The sequence below is a fragment of the Bombyx mori genome, chromosome 24 (assembly GCF_030269925.1).
Source record: "Bombyx mori chromosome 24, ASM3026992v2".
In the NCBI taxonomy this organism is placed as follows: domain Eukaryota; kingdom Metazoa; phylum Arthropoda; class Insecta; order Lepidoptera; family Bombycidae; genus Bombyx; species Bombyx mori.
The window spans coordinates 17,923,775-17,942,513 of NC_085130.1; the positions used below are offsets into that span (position 1 = coordinate 17,923,775).

Below are 18,739 nucleotides of genomic sequence, written 5' to 3' on the forward strand. Positions count from 1 at the left end.
CCACCCTTCACACCGAAACGCATTACTGCTTCACGGCAGAAATAGGCAGACACATAAGCTTCCTCCAAGATTAGCCATAATGCCTGGTCCGGCGCTGCTAGCATTCACCTGATTCCCGCAACTGTCAACCAATAGTGACAACCTTGTAAGATACTACTAGTCTGTTGTATCGTACTAAACCAAAAGCACTTATGTAAGCCAAGCTTAATTTACATTTTTTTTTTAATTAAGTTTCTCGAATGAAAACTGCCGAAGTAGTTCGTTCCTTTACTCGCCGAGCCGTCGTCGAGAGAAGACGCCTAGTTTTAGAAAATCGAAGATTTTGGATATTTTTTTAATTTTTGTTTTGGAAATCTTTAGTAAGAACAAACAAAATGAAGATAATCTGGTTCATATTGTGCTTCTTTGTGTTCGTAAGTAGAATTATCATTTAATTTCTATGTATGTACTTAAATGAATTATAATAATATCTACCCGCCAATTTTTTTCTAATTCGAGCTTTTAGAAACATTTTAATTCGATACGAACTTTTCAATATCTATTTTTTTTATTGCTTATATGGTTGGACGAGCTCACAGTCCACCTGGTGTTAAGTGGTTACTGGAGCCCATAGATATCTACAACGTAAATGCGCCACCCACCCTGAGATATGACTTCTAAGGTCTCAATATAGTTACAACGGCTGCCCCACGGTTTGAAGGGGGTGAATCGCCTCGCCTTCTTTAGCCTCTTGTTAAGTGGCTAAAGAAGACCATGGACATCAGCAACGTAAATGCCCTCCTCGAGACGTGAGTTCTGAATCTCAATTCTTAGTTCGACGGTTGCCGCGTTCTCTTAATTCTAAACAATATTATAGCTTCGTAGCAAAAACACGCAGACCGGTGGTGCCTACCCGAGCAAGCTCAAAAGATACCCTACCACCAATTTAATTCGTTCTAAGAACTTCGTAATTAAAAATTCGAGAATTTTCTCTCATTTCAATTATTTTTTACATGTACCCTCATTTAACCAAAATGGTGGTAAAGTGAAAAGTAATTCGCGAATGTCGCTCGCGATACCGTGTCAACGATAAACTAGCTGCTGAGCGAAAATGAAATTTGAAGTCGTCGTGGCCTAAAGGATAAAACGTCCGGTGCATTCGTATGTAGCGATGCACCGGTGTTCGAATCCCGCAGGCGGGTAACAATTTTTCTAATGAAATACGTACTCAACAAATGTTCACGATTGACTTTCGCGGTGAAGGAATAGCATCGTGTAATAAAAATCAAACCCGCAAAATTATAATTTGCGTAATTACTGGTGGTAGGACCTCTTGTGAGTTCGCGCGGGTAGGCACCACAGGCCTGCCTATTTCTGCCGTGAAGCAGTAATGCGTTTCGGTTTGAAGGGTGGGGCAGCCGTTGTAACTATACTGAGACCTTAAAGGTGGGTGGCGCATTTACGTTGTAGATGTCTATGGGCTCCAGTACCCACTTAACACCAGGTGGGCTGTGAGTTCGTCCACCCATCTAAGCAATAAATATTTTTATACAAATTTGAGTTAACTCTTACGCGATCGAGAAAGTTAACAAAACTCGGACTTAGCACTCGGATCCGTCGATCAATCCACTAATTTTATACTATAACTAGCGACTCGCTTCGGAAACATTAAATTTTTTGATTGATAGGCGAAGCCCGCCATGTTGCGCGCGGTACGACAATAACTGCGGGTGACGCCGCGGGGCGAAGCTAGTCTAAAAAAAGTAACCTAAGTTACCCCTTATATCATCAGCTACCTATTAATGAAAGTCTCTTCAAAATCGGTCCAGCCGTTCCAAAGATTAGCCGGAACAAACAGACACAGTTGTAAAAAATGTTATTTTGGTGTATGTACCGTATATATTATGCATGTAGTGAAAAGAGGCTATTTCAATATTACAAACAGACACTCCAATTTTATTTATATGTATAGATTTACTATGAATCTAGAAACCTGAAGGTCTGGCTTTGCGAGAGAATCAGTGGTACTTCACATAAAACCCCACCACGTTGAAAAAAGTTGCTTAACCAAATCTATAATCTTCTATAAGATTATGTCGAAATCACTTCAAAATATGCATTCTGCTCTGGTCAATCGATAATAATCTTATCGCTTTTTAAAAAAAAACAATATCATTGCCCTAGAAATGTGAATATTTCAAAACATCCAGATAAAATAGATATTATTATGGCGTTATTTTTTTCGTGTTCATCATAATTTAGTATCCAGTAATCCGCGGACTAAGGTAGGGTCTAGGTGAGTATTTTTTATTTATTACTTAGGTGGGTGGACGAGCTCACAGCCCACCTGGTGTTAAGTGGTTACCGGAGCCCATAGACATATACAACGTAAATGCCGCCACTCACCTTGAGATATAAGTTCTAAGGTATGGTTACAACGGCTGCCCCGCACTCCAAACCGAAACGCATTACTGCTTCACGGCAGAAATAGGCAGGGCGGTGGTACCTACCCGCGCGGACTCCCAAGACGTGCTACCAGTAAAAATGTTGTGTATTTTTAGCTGTATTCAACGTGAAATTTGCAGTATTTGACATTATTTTCTAAAATTTTTAAACTCTAAATGGGATCTCCTTTGTAAACACTTTTTAATACCTTTAATTTTTAGTTTAATATCTTGTAGCCTTTAAAAAAATGCTATTTTGGAATATTTTTAAGGTGAATCAGGTCCGATTTGTATTATTAAGTTTTAAAATATATAAACTCATGTATATACATAAAAATAGAGGTGGATGTACATGTCGATGTACATATTGTGTTAATTTTTCTTCTGTAAACTTAAATTTAAAGATTTCTTTTTTTTTTCTCTGTTCACTTACTACATACTTATATGCGATTTTGACTGTGGAAACTTATTTGGTTTTCTGTTTTAGCTATTTTTTATACGATATATGTTTATTTTGTTAGTTTCCCAAATAAAGAAGTAAATAAAGTTACAAAAATGTCGCTGCAATGTTAACTTTTCACCCCTGCATTTAATTTAAATGACAATAAAACGATGTACTTAATATATTAATCTATACTAGATAATATATAAATCTACAGTAGTTTTTACGGATGTTCCGTTATAACTACTGAACCATGCATCCGATCGACTTGAAACTTGGTATCCATGTAGAAAATACATGTACTTAATGGATAGGCTAATATTTATATGAGTGTTGGACTCCCTACACCAGTTGCGGGGGCGTTAATGATGAGAACCTTTGTGGGGGTGAGAAATAATAATGTTAATTTTAAATGCCCAGCGAAGCGTACGGGCACAGATAGTTGATTATATTTTAATGCGCTTTTATTAACTTCATACGTATGATAGTTTGTAACGGAATCTTGGAAAATGATTTTGACCCCCTTCAAAACGTCGAATTAACTCGAAATTTGGCATACTTATTAAGGACCGATGACAATTCAATATTTTAAACAGTTTGATCCGTTATCCTTACTAGGATAATCAGGATTAGCGATTTTTTGTTTTCCTGAGTCTGCGTCAAGACCAAGAAGGGAAACTACCAGGCGCGCCGATCACCTATTTCTCGGATAAGTTACCGACCGATTCAGATGAAATTCAACTAAAAAATGAAAAATAATAGTTTAAAAAACGAAAAAAATACACAGTAAAAAGCGTGGGGTGCTTTTCAGGATTATCAAAATAACCCTTCTACTCATAAAATATTTATAACTTTTGATACCATGCACCCTACGCTTTTTTTTACAATAAAATCATTTTTTCTTACACTATTTTTAATTCAAATTTATTTTGTTTTTTAGTTGGATTTTCTATAAAAGCGTATTTTTTTAAGTTTTTTAAACTATTATTTATTTTTTGTTTTGCCGTTTTTTGTTAGGTATTAGGTATTTCTTTAAAAAACTAATAATCCATCATAGGTTTTTATAGAAAATCATATATTTTCGGTCATATATTCATGGATGGATTGTGTGAAATGACGATATGAGAGAGAGAGAAGAGTGAGCGTTGAGATAACGGCTGATAGAAAAGAATGGAATAGAAGAAATCGCTGTCCCGACCCCACCTAGTGGGATAAGGTGGAGACAAAGAAGATATATTTTCGTGGGAGAAATAACTTATTTGTTCACTCGCATCCAGAGGAAGATAACTTCGGTCAAGATGGAGGAGTCTCCCGGAAGCGGGCGTCGGCGTTTGGACAACGGCAAACAAAAACGAGACACGAGAGACCTCACAGATGAACAATATAAGACCAGGGTCGCAGAACTGAACGAAGCTAAGCTGAAAGGGAGCGTGAAGGAAGTGGCTACTTTGAAACTACGCGACGGGACATTCATGCCGGTCATAGCCTTGGGCACGGCTTTGGTAAGTCCTCTTGTTTTTTATGCATTCCTGGTACAATTGAACAATAAAACACTTATAAAAACAATAAAAAACGGAATAAAATAAACAGATAGATAATAGATAGATGAATGAGCTCACGTCCCATATAGTGTTAAGTGGTTACCGGGGCCCATGGACATCAGCAACGTGAGACTCTTCTCGAGATTTAAGTGCAAGTCTAAATTGTATAGTAAAACGTCAGTCGATTTGGAAAACCGAAACGCCTTATGTATTGCTTCATGGCAGATATGGGAGGGGTATTTCTCTAGAGTGATCTTACCACCAGTAAATTCATCGATCATCGTTCTCGTCGAACCTGTCGCTTGCGACGAAGGGCTCGACGAGTAAATTAACCCACAGATACAGCCCACTAAGTTTCTCGCCGGATCTTCTCAGTGGGTCGCGTTTCCGATCCAGTGGTAGATTCTGCGAAGCACTGCTCTTGCTAGGGCCGGTGTTAGTAACACTCTCTCAGGTTGAGCTCACCTACACGTCAAGAAGCTGAAATAGCCTTTCAAGGCTATCACCATAGCCTTGAAAGGCTATTTCAGCTATCTACCACTATAGAATCTACCACTGGATCGGAAACGCGACCCACTGAGAAGATCCGGCGAGAAACTTAGTGGGCTGTATCTGTGGGTTAATTTACTCGTCGAGCCCTAAGAGAAAAAAAATGGGTTGGATAATCTCGTGTGTAGGTAGGTGCGTTAGTGTATCGTCAGGAGAAAGAGGTTCAATATCACTAGCCTAAGTCACTCACCAGAGAATAGGCAGCAGGGTTCTCGGATAAACCATACTGGTGGTAGGAATTCAATGTTTGAAGGTGGGAAATTCGGCATAATATGTCGGCATAATATTCGGCATACCTCGAGACGGGTGTAAGCTGCGCTGACCTTCACACCGCGTAGACCATCAGATATTGCACCCATCAAGACAATCTATATATTAATACGTGAAGCAAAACCTTGTACCCATTTTTACGAAAATTGCGCGGACGGAGGAGTATGAAATTTCCCACTTATAGAGAATTTTTTTAATAATAATAATAAATATTTACTAACAATCACGCCACGTTAACTGGTCCCGTGATAAGTTCGTAAAGAACTTGTGTTACAAGTACCAGATAATGGATATAAATGTAAGATTTTTATTATACACATACATATATTTAATATACATACGTCCATAACCCTGGAAAAGACATTTATATTTATCATACAAATATCTTCCCTTGGCGGGATTCGAACCCGCGACCCCCTTGTGTAGTGACCATGTCACTTACCACTACACCAGACGGCCGTTAGAATATAGAGAAGGAGTGCAGAATGCTATTTTTTTTTAAATTACACATAAAAAAATACATTAAATCAATAAATAAAAAACTTCACACACATATATTTAATCTTTTGTTCATTGTTAAAGTCTGCGGTCTAATTGAGAATAGATTAATATTGTTTGTCTATTATTATAATATTTATCTGTAGAACCTTTGTCTTCGACAACAGAACCTAATAATGTTCAAAGTATGTAATATAATAACTTCAATTAATTATGTTCGAATTGCGATCACTAGGCGACGACTAAATAAATAAGTCCGTTTTGATTTGCAAAATTTTAGCTTCCTCCACGGTTAGCAACGGAAATAGTCGAGACAGCTATTGATATGGGCTACAGAGCTATAGATACCGCTTATATTTACGGCAACGAAAAGCTCATAGGAAAAGCGATCAAGAACAAGATTGACGACGGCACCGTGAGGCGGTAAGTCATCTTTGAAGTATATTTGAAGTCGTCGGGGCCTAAAGGATAGACGTCCGGTGCATTCGTATCAAATCAAATCAAATCAAATCAAAAAAATTTTATTCAACATAAATGAAAGTACATACTTGTTGAACGTCAAAAGAACTACCACCAATTCACAAGAACTAGCCTCCGTCCTGAGAAGAATTGGCAAGAAACTCAGCGGGCATGTTTTTTTTTTTTTTTTTTAATAAATTGTTATTTATTATTTTTTTAATATTACATTATTTTTTTTAAATATGAGTTTTTTACAATGAGTATTATAACGTAACAATTACTACAATATTGAAATGCCCGGAGCGAGCAACTCATTCCCACTTTGTGCAATCTTCTAGATAATCATTGACTTTATAGTAAGCTTTATTGCACAGATGTTCTTTAACAGTTTTCTTAAACCTATGTATATGTAGGTTCTGAACATCTTGTGGGATTTTGTTGTACAGGCGCACAGACAAACACCCGAATGAATTTCGTATCTTATGTAACCTACTCATCGGCACAACAAGCTTGTGTTTGTTCCTAGTATTTCTATTATGTATGTCCGACTTTTTAGGAAACTCCTCAATATGTTTACGAACATACATCAAATTTTCAAAAATGTACTGGGATGGCATAGTGAGAACTTTAATTTCTTTAAATTTCTCCCTCAGGGATTCCCTTGAGTGCATGTTATAAATAGCGCGTATAGCTCTTTTCTGCAGAATAAATATCGTTTCTACATCGGCCGCATTGCCCCATAGCAAAATGCCATAGGACATGACACTGTGGAAGTAACTAAAGTAAACTAAACGAGCCGTGTCCGCCTTTGTTAACATTCTAATTTTTTTTACTGCGTATGCTGCAGAACTGAGCTTACTCGCCAATTTATGAATATGAGGTCCCCATTGCAGTTTGGAGTCCACTGTTATACCAAGAAATACGGTTGACTCAACAAGCTCCAATGATTCCTCAGAAACAATTACATCACTATCCACTTGTCTCACATTTAAAGATGGTTTAATACATTTTAAAGTAAATTTAATACATTTAGTTTTCTTACTATTCAATAATAGGTTATTGATACGGAACCAATGAACCACACACGAAATCGCATCATTCACTTCGTCATAGACTTGTAATTGTCGTTTAATTTTAAATAATAAAGATGTATCATCTGCGAATAATACGACCTCGTGTCGGGATTCAATAAAACTAGGTAAATCGTTTATATATATTAGAAATAAAAAAGGACCCAAAATGGAACCCTGAGGTACACCCATTTTCAACAAGGTACCTGAAGATCTATTACCTTTCACATCTACTGTTTGTATCCGTCCTGATAAATAGGAAGTAATAAGTTCCAATGCACCATCCCTAATACCATAGTGATGTAGTTTCCTCACCAATGTTTCATGTTCAACACAGTCAAATGCTTTGGATAAGTCACAGAAAATTCCAAGACAATCATGTGATTCCTCCCAAGATTTAAAAATATTTTTGACTAGATAAGCACCTGCATCAGTTGTAGAGCGACCCCTGGTAAACCCGAATTGTTTATTATGAAGCAGGTTATTTGAATTAAAATGTTCTAAAAGTTGTGTCAAAATTATTTTTTCAAAGATTTTACTCAACGTAGGGAGTACTGAAATAGGTCTATAGTTAGAGGGGTCATCAGTACTACCAGATTTAAAAAGAGGAATCACTTTACTATGTTTCATTAAGTCAGGAAATACACCACACCTAATACAATCATTAAAAATACTAGCAAGATGAGGAGCAATAATGTCTATTACAGACTTCAAAACCTTTACTGATATTCCCCACAAGTCAGCTGTATTTTTTACATTAAGGCTATTAAAACTTTTTATTATATTGCTTGAATTAATTTCCTTAAATTTAAAAATTTCATTACATTTGTTGACATGTTTATGCAATAATATTTCAGCTGCTGTGGGGGATGAATTTAGAGAAGTGGTAGTTGAAACTGGAATGTCAGAGAAAAACTTTTCAAAAGCATTAGCCACATCTTTATGACTAGTTACCAATTTATCATCTATTTTTAATGAGAATTCTTGGTGGCTATTTCTGACTTTTCCACTTTCTCTACCAATGATGTTCCAAGTCATCTTTATCTTGTCAGGGGCATTTTTTATTAAATCACTTAAATGTAAAGATTTTGCCGCTAAACAAACTTTTCTAAATACTTTTGAATAGTTCCTGACATATTGATGAAATGTTTCATCATTATTATAGGCTTTTTCAGAGTACAGATCATATAACTTTTTTCTACTTTTGTACACTCCGGTGGTGGCCCACTCGCTGAACACTGTTTTGTTATTTAATGTTACAGTTTTAGGAATAAATACATCAGCAAAGACCAAATTAATTCTCTCAAACATATTCTGGTATGACAAATTTGGGTTATGGTTATAAATAATTTCTGAATGTTCTTGCTTAATATTATTTCTAAACTTCTCAATTCGTTTTTTATTAATAGGAACAATCACAAGAGTATTTTTATCTATAGAATTGATATTAGATTCAAAAGACACAAATTGTCCACTATGATCTGATGTTAACTGATTAATAATTTTTTTGTTAATCGGTGTTACATTTGTAAATATGTTATCTAAACATGTTGCCGATGTGGTCGTTGTCCTAGTAGGCTCTAAAAATAAGTTTGGGAGGTTATATGACTTTAACAGTGTTCTGAATCTAATAGTGGTATTTGTGTTTTCTAAAAGATTAATATTAAAATCACCACATACAAAAATTTGTTTATTAGAAACAGAAAGTTTCAGCAATACATTTTCCAAAATATTTTCAAAAGAATCATATAACGCATCAGGAGGTCTGTAGACGCAGACAACAATGAGGTGCTCAAGCTCAACACAGGAAATTTCAATAATTCTCTCAACAGAGAGGGCCACTACATCCTTTCGTTCCTTACATTTCAAACATTTACTAACGAGAATCAGTGAGCCACCGCGAATAGCGTTCTCTCTGCAGAAGGAACTTGACAACTGGTGATCATTAAAATTAAACAATAATTCATAATTTCTAAACCAGTGCTCAGTAACACAGAATATATTAATATTATGCATATTTAAAAACATTTCAATTTCTAGCTCTTTACCCATCATCCCTTGTAAATTTTGATGCACCAAATTGAATATGTTAATAATTGAAACGTTAACGTCTTTTGATGGGTATAATCTAGTTGTATTAATTGATTTGTAATTGCAAGAGTGTGACTCTTTTGTCTTATTAATTAATTTAAATTGGAAGCAGATTCCAAAGTCTTAAAACATGTCATATTTTTTTCCTGCTCAATAGAAGCAGGTATTTTTTTAGCTAAATTTATAGCTAGGAAATTGTGTATAAAATACTGTAGCGATGTTGCTACTTGTCTAAAATTTTTATTACTTAATTTAAATAAGTAATTTTTTGATGTCCTTAAATTTCTAAAATTTATTATATTATTTATGTCTATTAATTTAAATGCATATTTTTTTGATGTCAAGGTGCAGTTATTATTATCAAAAGCATTATAAATTGCATTATTAATATTAAATCTAATTTTGTTTTCTGTCGGTAAGTCTTGCAAGTAAGGAAAAGTGAACATAATAAGTTTTTTAATATTTAACATATTAACTTGTTCAACATAATGCAAAATTTGTTTTTGGTTAACGTTTTCTCTCTTCCCTAACATAATTATTATAACAGTGTTTAGACAATGTGTGGTATTTAAAATCTTATCAAATATTTGTGCTGGATTAGCACCTGGCATACAGTAATTAATCACATGTTGTCCAAAACAAAGGTCATGTAATGCCACACCCATCTGTTTCCCCAGCTCATCACTAAAAATTTTAATTTTAATTTTGTCTTCTCTAGAAACTTGTGAAGATGCAGTAGTAGGTATACAGATAGGTGCTGCCTTCATAATATCATTGCTTTGAGACTCTAGTACTGAAAGAGTAGACACATTATGTTTTTGAATTTCAGCATGTGGTAGCTCCTGACAACCCGATGCAGAGCATCGGGTTGTCAGGAGGTATGTAGGATCAGGAGGTCAGGAGGTATGTAGCGATGCACCGGTGTTCGAATCCCGCAGGCGGGTACCAATTTTTCTAATGAAATACGTACTTAACAAATGTTCACAATTGACTTTCACGATGAAGGAATAACATCGCGTAAAAAAAATCAAACCCGCAAAATTATAATTTGCGTAATTACTTTTGGTAGGACGTCTTGTGAGTCCGCGCGGGTGGGTACCAACGCCCTGCCTATTTCTGCCGTGAAGCAGTAATGCGTTTCGGTTTGAAGGGTGGAGTAGCCGCTGTAACTATGCTGGGACCTAAGAACTCATATCTCAAGGTGGGTGGCAGCATTTTGTAGATGTCTATGGGATTCGGTAACCACTTAACATCACGTGGGCCGCGAGCTCGTTCACCCACAAAGTCAGTGATGCGAACGAAGCGTTATCTCGCAGTTTTCTAATTAGTTCTCGTGATTCAAGTCTTCTAGATCATTCTTAATAATATGCGTGTAGAGAGACTGACTCAGTGATGTAGTGGTTAGCGACTCTGACTGTTGCGCCAAATTTTCTCAAATTGTCTCAAATTTGACCTCATTGTCTCATAGCACTCAGGACTCCCATAGTGACATTAAAAATAAACTCAACAAATTATCAATTTGATTGATCCATAAATCAAACCTCTTCACATATATGTGCGCCTGGTACTTCACTCATAACAAATACTGGTTTAAATCTCATCTGATGATTAGTGTAACCTAGTGTCATTAGTGCTTTCGAAGCCAGACCACGTTACGGTTCATCTGATCGTAAGTGATCACTTTAACTCGTATGTAGCCACATTACCAGGGATGCAGCCAAGATATATCAGAGTTGTTATTCTCTGTAATGATCTTGAGTAGAGAAACGCTTTGGAAGCTTATCACTGGTGGTAGGACCTCTTGTGAGTCCGCACGGGTAGGTACCACCGCCCTGCCTATTTCTGCCGTGAAGCAGTAATGCGTTTCGGTTTGAAGGGTGGGGTAGCCGCTGTAACTATACTGAGACCTTAGAACTTATATCTCAAGATGGGTGGCGCATTTACGTTATAGATGTCTATGGGCTCCAGTAACCACTTAACACAAGGTGGGCTGTGAGCTCGTCCACCCATCTAAGCAATAAAAAAAAAAAAAAAAGCTCCAAGACAGGGTGACAAGTGGAAGAAAATCTCCAATTGTGTTTTTATCAAATCAAGACCAAGAGTCGTGGGTTCGATTCCCACAAAATTTGTTCTTCAAGATCTACATACATATATACATATTTAAACGTATACAAGTATATTTCATGGTACAGAGGATCCTAGTTTGGAACCATTGGAGAAAAAAAAAACAGAAGCTTAGTCTAAGTCATTCATGTCCACGGACAACTGAGGATTCACCACCTCGGAGTAGGTACCCATTGTAATGTATTATGGCGGTAATTTGTCCAACCAAAATTGTTCTAAATTATACTTAACATACCTCTACGTATCTCATGTTATCCTGGTACTTTTACTCCTAATTAAATTTTTTTTATTGCCCTTGTAGGAAGACTAGCGTACGGCCCACCTGATGGTGAGTGGTTACCGTCACCCATGGACTTCAGCAATGCCAGGGGCAGAGCCAAGTCGCTTTAGTATCATACTAAATTAAGGTAAAAATATCTTGACCAGAGACGAGCTCTTCATTATGGGTAAATTGTGGAGTACATTCCATCGCACTGATCTGGTGGAGACGGCCTGCAGGATTTCACTGGCAGACCTGGGCTTGGAGTTTTTCGACCTCTTCCTCATCCACAATCCAATGTCTTTGAAGGTAAATATGGTGGCGGACTTTTTGGTGGAAACGAAGTCGCGTGAATGGTTATTTTTAAGTCTCTTCAGAGTCATACGTTAATGCTGGCTTATTGACAGTTTTGTATCTGAATAAGCACCAGTGGGGGGAGATGGAACAGAGTTACCAGACCTGGCTTCTCCTCGGAAAACTCCACTGAAGTCTCACTAAATAACCACTATTTTACTGAGACTTGATTTCATCTGAATTAATTACTTGTGAGTCCGCGCGGGTAGGTACCACCACCACCCTGCCTGTTTCTGCCGTGAAGCAGTAATGCGTTTCGGTAAGAAGGGCGGGGCCGTTGTACTGTTAAAAAAGTGAGACCTTAGAACTAATGTCTCAAGGTAAGTGGCGGCATTTACGTTGTAGATGTCTATGGGCTCCAGTAACCACTTAACACTAGGCTGTGAACTCGTTCGATCATCTAAGCAATAAAGAAAAAAAATTACCTACCTAAATTCGTGTACAGGAAGGCAACAGTTCTATACCGAAGATATCATCAGTGATCCAATACTCTGAGTTCGACTACATGGACGCCTGGTTCGGCATGGAAGACCTCGTAGCGAAAGGCTTGGCCAAGAACATCGGGGTCAGCAACTTCAATTCGACCCAGATCCAGAAGATTTTAGACAAAGGCAAAGTCAAGCCCGCCGTTAACCAGGTACGTGTGGGGCTGGGACGGAAGCTACTCCATCTGGGACTAACTAAGCCTCTTATCTCTAATTAATTAATTGCCCAAAGAAATAATTGTTTTTCCCCTCCGCGTGGAAAGTGGCAACTTTCGTCACGCTACGCTAAACAAAGTTCCGCTTTCCGCCTTTGTCGGGCTTTCCTTATTTTTCTTCCCAAGGGGTGTATTAAACTATTAAATTGTTGCATAGTACCTAAGATGCCTTCAAAATAATCTTAACTGTCAGATCAAAATATCTATATATATAAAAATGAATTGCTGTGCGTTAGTCTCGCTAAAACTCGAGAACGACTGGACCGATTTGGCTAATTTTGGTCTTGAATTATTTGTCGAAGTCCAGAGAAGGTTTAAAAGGTAGATAAGGGTCATACACAAAAAAGGTAAAAAAAGTGTTATAGCAATGTATCATCTAAAAGAGCAAATTGGCGAATATTTGAAAGTATTTAAATCGTAAAGGTACTATATTACTACTCATTTTAATCGTATCTTGTAAAATATTACATTTCATAAATACATTTTGATGGCGTTAAACATCAAAAAATCTCTTCCTGTGGACTGTTACAAGACGAAGGTATAATGTTTGAGCCATGTTTAAAAATAGTTAAAGTACCCTATATATTAAAATTATTTACTTGTAACACAAACAATATAATAAAGATGATAATATTGAGAATAAAAAAAAAATATCGTTACTATCTGTATACAATAAATCCAATAAACTTATGGTTACATGAAATGGAGTCTTTTCTGTGGACGCGATAAAACGACATCAAATTTTAATTTATTCGACCGCATTAAGTTTATGTTTTTAACTGTTGGCATCACTAAATAGTGGCCATTCCGGCGTTTGATATTTTGTTGTTTCGATTCCAGTGCGAGTGAAAATATATTTTTTATTCCAAAACACACATAAACGTAAAAGATCAAGTGTTCTTTCCTGTTCCAAATATAGACATGTAAATATTATCTATAAAAATGTATATTTATTGTTTTTATGTGAGCATTTAGTACAAGTAAATGAAAAGCATGTTGTTTGATTTCTAACCTCAAAGTTAATTTCTTTACGCAAGAGTTTTTATAATACATCTTTTCTGTGGACATCTTTCCTGTGGTCCCGATGTCCACCGAAAAGACTGTGTCCACAGAAAATGTGTAAGAAACATACCTTAGTAGGTCTAAGTAGAGAAAGTAGTAAGTAGAAAAATAGTTGAACCGAGGGCGTACTCCTTTTTTAAAGTTAGTTAGAAAGATGTTTGATTTTGGCAACATTTGATATTCTAAGTTAGAGCCTCAAACTTTTTAGTACATTTTATATTCGCAATAAAAATAAAAATCTAATCAATGTAAATAGAGGAAACGAAATCATGTTTTTTATTTCTATTGATTTCGTTCAGGGGGTTCAACCCTTGGGTCGTGGGTTGGTCCATATCTTGCTTCGTTTTAGTTCATGCTGATTCAGACGATTCTGATAGTTCTCTGGAAATATTTTGAAATAATCGAAGTCCTTAAATTTCATTACATTGCATATTAAAATTCATTAGCTATCTAAAGAATTATATACGAGTAATATACCGTGGCTGTAAAATTATTATCATTCCAAATTTTGTTTTGTTTCATAAGTCCACCGAAGGGATTTTCCTTTCTGTAGACATTATTATTTTATTTTTTATATTCCAATTAATGTGATTATTTTGACATTTTATTTGCGTTTCGGTATTCGTTTATATCAGTGGCTACATGTGTTTGATAACGTTGTCTTCATATATTTTAGCTTACGCTGCATCACAGCTTTTCATCTCTTGTAGACTAAATCGTCTCTTCTGTGGTCCGCAAAAATATAAAAATTGCGATTATGCCAAAAAAAGACACATTGATCTCGGTTACAGTGATTAAAAGATTGATAATCAATAGTTAAATAATAAATAATTTGTTTCACACTGATTCTGAGATATTTTTTTTGCTGCACTTTTTTGTTCTCTATTTGTGTATGACCCATAAATATGAAAATTGGAATTAATTAAGTTTAGGTCTTTTATTTATCGATTGAGGCACTACGAAGTCTGCCGGGTCAGCTGGTAGGTTTATAAAAATGAATTTTAAATTAAAAACTTGTTATTTTTTATTATTAGTTTTTTGTAGGTAATAAATTAAAAAAAAACTAACCTTTGAATAGAAATTGCATTTGATCGTTTATAAAATTTAATTTCATGTTTATAACATTGAATGTGATTTTTACAAAATATAATTCGATATTTATAAAATTCAATTTGATGCTTACTAAATTGAAAGTGATGTTTAAAAAACAGAATTTGAAGTTAAAAACTTACTTTATTATGTACTATATAATATAAACTTACTTTATACTGAACTGATTATATATACTGAACTTAGGTCGAGTGTCATCCGTACCTGACTCAGCAGCGCCTCCACAAGTTCTGCGAGGAAAAGGAGATTATTCTGAGCTGCTTCAGCGTACTAGGGTCGAAGGGGACTCCGACAGAATACAAGAGCAACAACTTCTCCGTCATCGATGATCCCCTGGTACAAGTGATGGCTTCCGGCCTCGGGATCACGCCCGCCCAGCTGCTCATCAAGTTAGTTTCGATAGAACTCCTTACTGCTCATGCGCTCCTGGTAGACGAAACACAGATTACCAATGTTTGTCCAAAGTTTGGCAGGGTCCATGGGCTCCAATTCTTGCTGGCTACCGAATGAGGACCTTAAAAACCGAAAAAAATAGAACAAATTCAACTTGAGAGTTGAGGTCGACGTCTCAAAGGTGATGAAACAGCTGCCAGACCTCAAAATATTAATTGTTTAAAAAAAATACTTACGTGTATTGATCCGCGACTTTGTCTGTTTTATTTATTTATTTTAAATGTTACTTCAACTATGTGCGAACTAACCCATAGACACAGCCCACTGAGTTTCTCGCCGGATTTTCTTAGTGGGTCCCTTTCCGATCCAGTGGTAGACTCTACGAAGCAGTGCTCTTACTAAGGCCAGGGTTAGCAACTCCTCCCAGGTTGAGCCCGTGAGCACCTACTAATTTTAGCGCGGTTTGAATAAGCTCCTTAGACTAACAATAACTAACAACTATAATAAAATTTACCATTACAGATACCAGATCCAATGCGGTCACAACGCCATCGTGAAAGCCTCCACCGGAGCCCACCTGTGGGACAACCTTCAGGCGCTGAATGTAGACTTAACCACGGAACATATAAACGCATTGAACGCCCTAAACAAAAATAAGCGAACCTTCACATTCGTTGGGTGAGTTAAATATGACTGTACTATACGAACTGTGCTGATTCAAATGATTTGAAAATCGAATGAAACGACGCTCGAAATTGGACCCTAGAAAGAGACAAACGATACGTATGCGACGCGAGTGAACGAGACAGAATATTTCTGACAGTTTCGCTTCTACAGCTATTATTATAATATTATTTTTCATAATTATTTGTCATAGGTACAGCCTATCGTTTATGCGTTCCTGGTACTTAAGCAAATTTGTAGGAGTCCATAGGAAGCTTGAGACATATCAAAGTGTCTCAAGTAGATCGGCATCTACGGCTGTCTGTGAATGCATCAATGTATCGCCTATTTCTAACCCTGATCGAAGGAGTTGGAAATAGGCAAAAAGTTAAATAGACAAATAGGCAAAGGTGTCTATTTTGTTACCCAGCTGCTCGACATAAAATAATGAACAGCTTGCAGCGATTCTTGGCTAATGCTAAAAGCTACTGGAGCTACCTTTAATTCCTTAGATTTGGTTTGACTGTTAACTGACTACACAGATATATAAAAAGTTAGGTTCAAGGACATGTCTATTTTCCCGTTTTTCTGGAGGCTATACAAATATTCAATAATATCTTTGGCCCTTTCGCTAGGCGGGATGGACGAATGCAAAGGTTCATCCCGAAAAATCAAAGGTTTATTATACGCCAAATGCCACAATAGCTGAACATTTTTCTTACTAATCTTCCAACCGCCCCCGTAGACCCAATCCATTCTGAGTTTCTCGCCGGATCTTCTCACTGAGTCGCGATTCCGAACCCGTGATAACTCTGCGAAGCACTGCTTTTGCTGAGAAAGTTGTTAGCAAACTCTCTCAGGCTGAACCTCATGAGCTCTTCTACCGGTCACAGTGAAGCCAGGGTAGCCCCTCGAGGCTACTCAAACGGTAGAATTAAAGAGTACCATCCTGTTTATGAGACAAATTGGAAAGTGTCCGCCTGTGTCAAGGATCACCGAAATAGCAGTAATGTAAGAAGTGGAAACGATATGAATATAGCAGTTTTAAACAGAGCTAAGTGTGCTGGGTTGAAGTGAAGTCTAGTATTTTATGGCGCTGTGTTTAAAATCTCTCCTCTTGCTAATATGGCCACCTTGATAAGCTCCATTTCGGCGGACACTTAAATATACCTTAACTAGCGACCCGCCCTCACTTCGCTTCGGAAACTGTAATTTATTATTGATTTCTCCACTATTTAATGGATGTTATTATACATACAAACCTTCCTCTTCAATCACTCTATCTATTAAAAAAAACCGCATCAAAATGCGTTGCGTAGTTTTAAAGATTTAGATATACATAGGGACAGACAGATATAGGGACAGAGAAAGCGACTTTGTTGTACTATGTAGTGATATACCTTACCTCTACCCTCCATAGATAGAATGAAACATAATACGCAATCTCTACTACTATAACTAACTTTAAGTTTATTGTTACAGAATGGGTGAAACTCACAAAAACTACCCGTTTTTAGCGCCATTTTAAATTTACAAAACATTCATGTTTTTAATTTTTTTCATATTTTTTTGACATAATTTTATAGTTTTAAGTATTATTTTGACATTATAATATTATTATTTTTTGCGTTTCAACGAACGATGTCGTTGTAATAATTACTTGTAAGTCTTCAAATTAGTTCAAACGTCCAGACACATTTTTCAAAATGGCGTATTTTGACTTTTTATTAACACTTGTAAATACGCACTGGTATTATTTTATTAATATATTATTACAATTTTTTTTACTGAATGCCTCGCAAAATATGGCTGGACGGATTAAAAATTAAGTAACTCTAGAATAAGTGAGTAGGGAAAACGTCACAAGTATAGTTTTAAACAAACCATAAGTTTCATTATATCTGTTTTGTATACATGATATTCAAAATTTCCTAATTATTAAATATTATCAAGACTTGGAGCGTATCGGTCTTCGTCGTCACAATAATAATTGTCGGGACATTAATAACAACTTTACCGTACAGAGCATTATCAGAGTATATTTTTGAATTTTTACGATATTTTTTAAGACAGCGTCATCTCCTATTACCAAACATAAGTAATTGAACATATGGTCGTGTAAAGAATATTTTAAAGCATTAAAAAAACTTGGAGCGTATCGGTTTTCGTCGTCACTGACATCAAATAATAATAGTCGGGATAATAATATTTCTAACGTAATTCTCACTCAATACAGAGCATTATCAAACTATATTTTAGTATTAAGATAATTTTAATGCAGCGCCATCTCTTGTTAACGGACGTAATTAATGGCACATGATGACGCGGTAGAATATTTTGAAAGGAAGTTTTTTTTTTGTATTCATTCCATTAAGTGATTATTATAACTGGCGGCCTAATATTGACATGGTAATAAAATAATTAATGATGTAATAATGTCAATTTATGAATACAATTTTTTTTTAAATTATAATGACTTTTATTGAACTTCCATTGCTTTTTTTTAATTGTTCACAGAACACACATTTTCTAAATGTGGTTAAAATCATTATGGCATATGTTCTGGTGGTAGGGGGCTTAGTGAGCTCACAAGAGTCTCAAACACCATTCTGCTATTCCGGCAGCGAAATGTCATGTTCTCCGATTGGTTCAGATAAATTGACCTCGTGTCTCAAGATATGTGGCGGCGTTAACCTGTGTGTCCATGGACTCAACGAATTTCTTCACACTA

At 36.2% G+C, this 18,739-nt stretch overlaps 1 protein-coding gene across 6 annotated transcripts in view; it reads left to right on the forward strand.

Moving 5' to 3' along the window:
• The window catches only part of LOC101741520 (uncharacterized), a 215,540-nt gene that overhangs the window by 9,679 nt on the left and 187,122 nt on the right, over positions 1-18,739 (forward strand). For 4 of the 6 annotated variants that reach the window (XM_062675913.1, XM_038020133.2, XM_062675914.1 and 1 more), the window contains 7 exons: positions 4,143-4,367; positions 6,004-6,146; positions 11,894-12,035; positions 12,526-12,717; positions 15,139-15,341; positions 15,868-16,023; positions 17,491-18,466. In XM_062675913.1, coding sequence (XP_062531897.1) covers positions 4,143-4,367; positions 6,004-6,146; positions 11,894-12,035; positions 12,526-12,717; positions 15,139-15,341; positions 15,868-16,023; positions 17,491-17,536 — 1,107 coding nt within the window. In that variant the 3' untranslated portion in view covers positions 17,537-18,466. Of the gene's footprint in view, positions 1-4,142; positions 4,368-6,003; positions 6,147-10,412; positions 10,545-11,893; positions 12,036-12,525; positions 12,718-15,138; positions 15,342-15,867; positions 16,024-17,490; positions 18,467-18,739 lie in introns of those variants that run through there. The other 2 variants (XM_062675915.1, XR_009976578.1) reach the window with 2 other exon arrangements.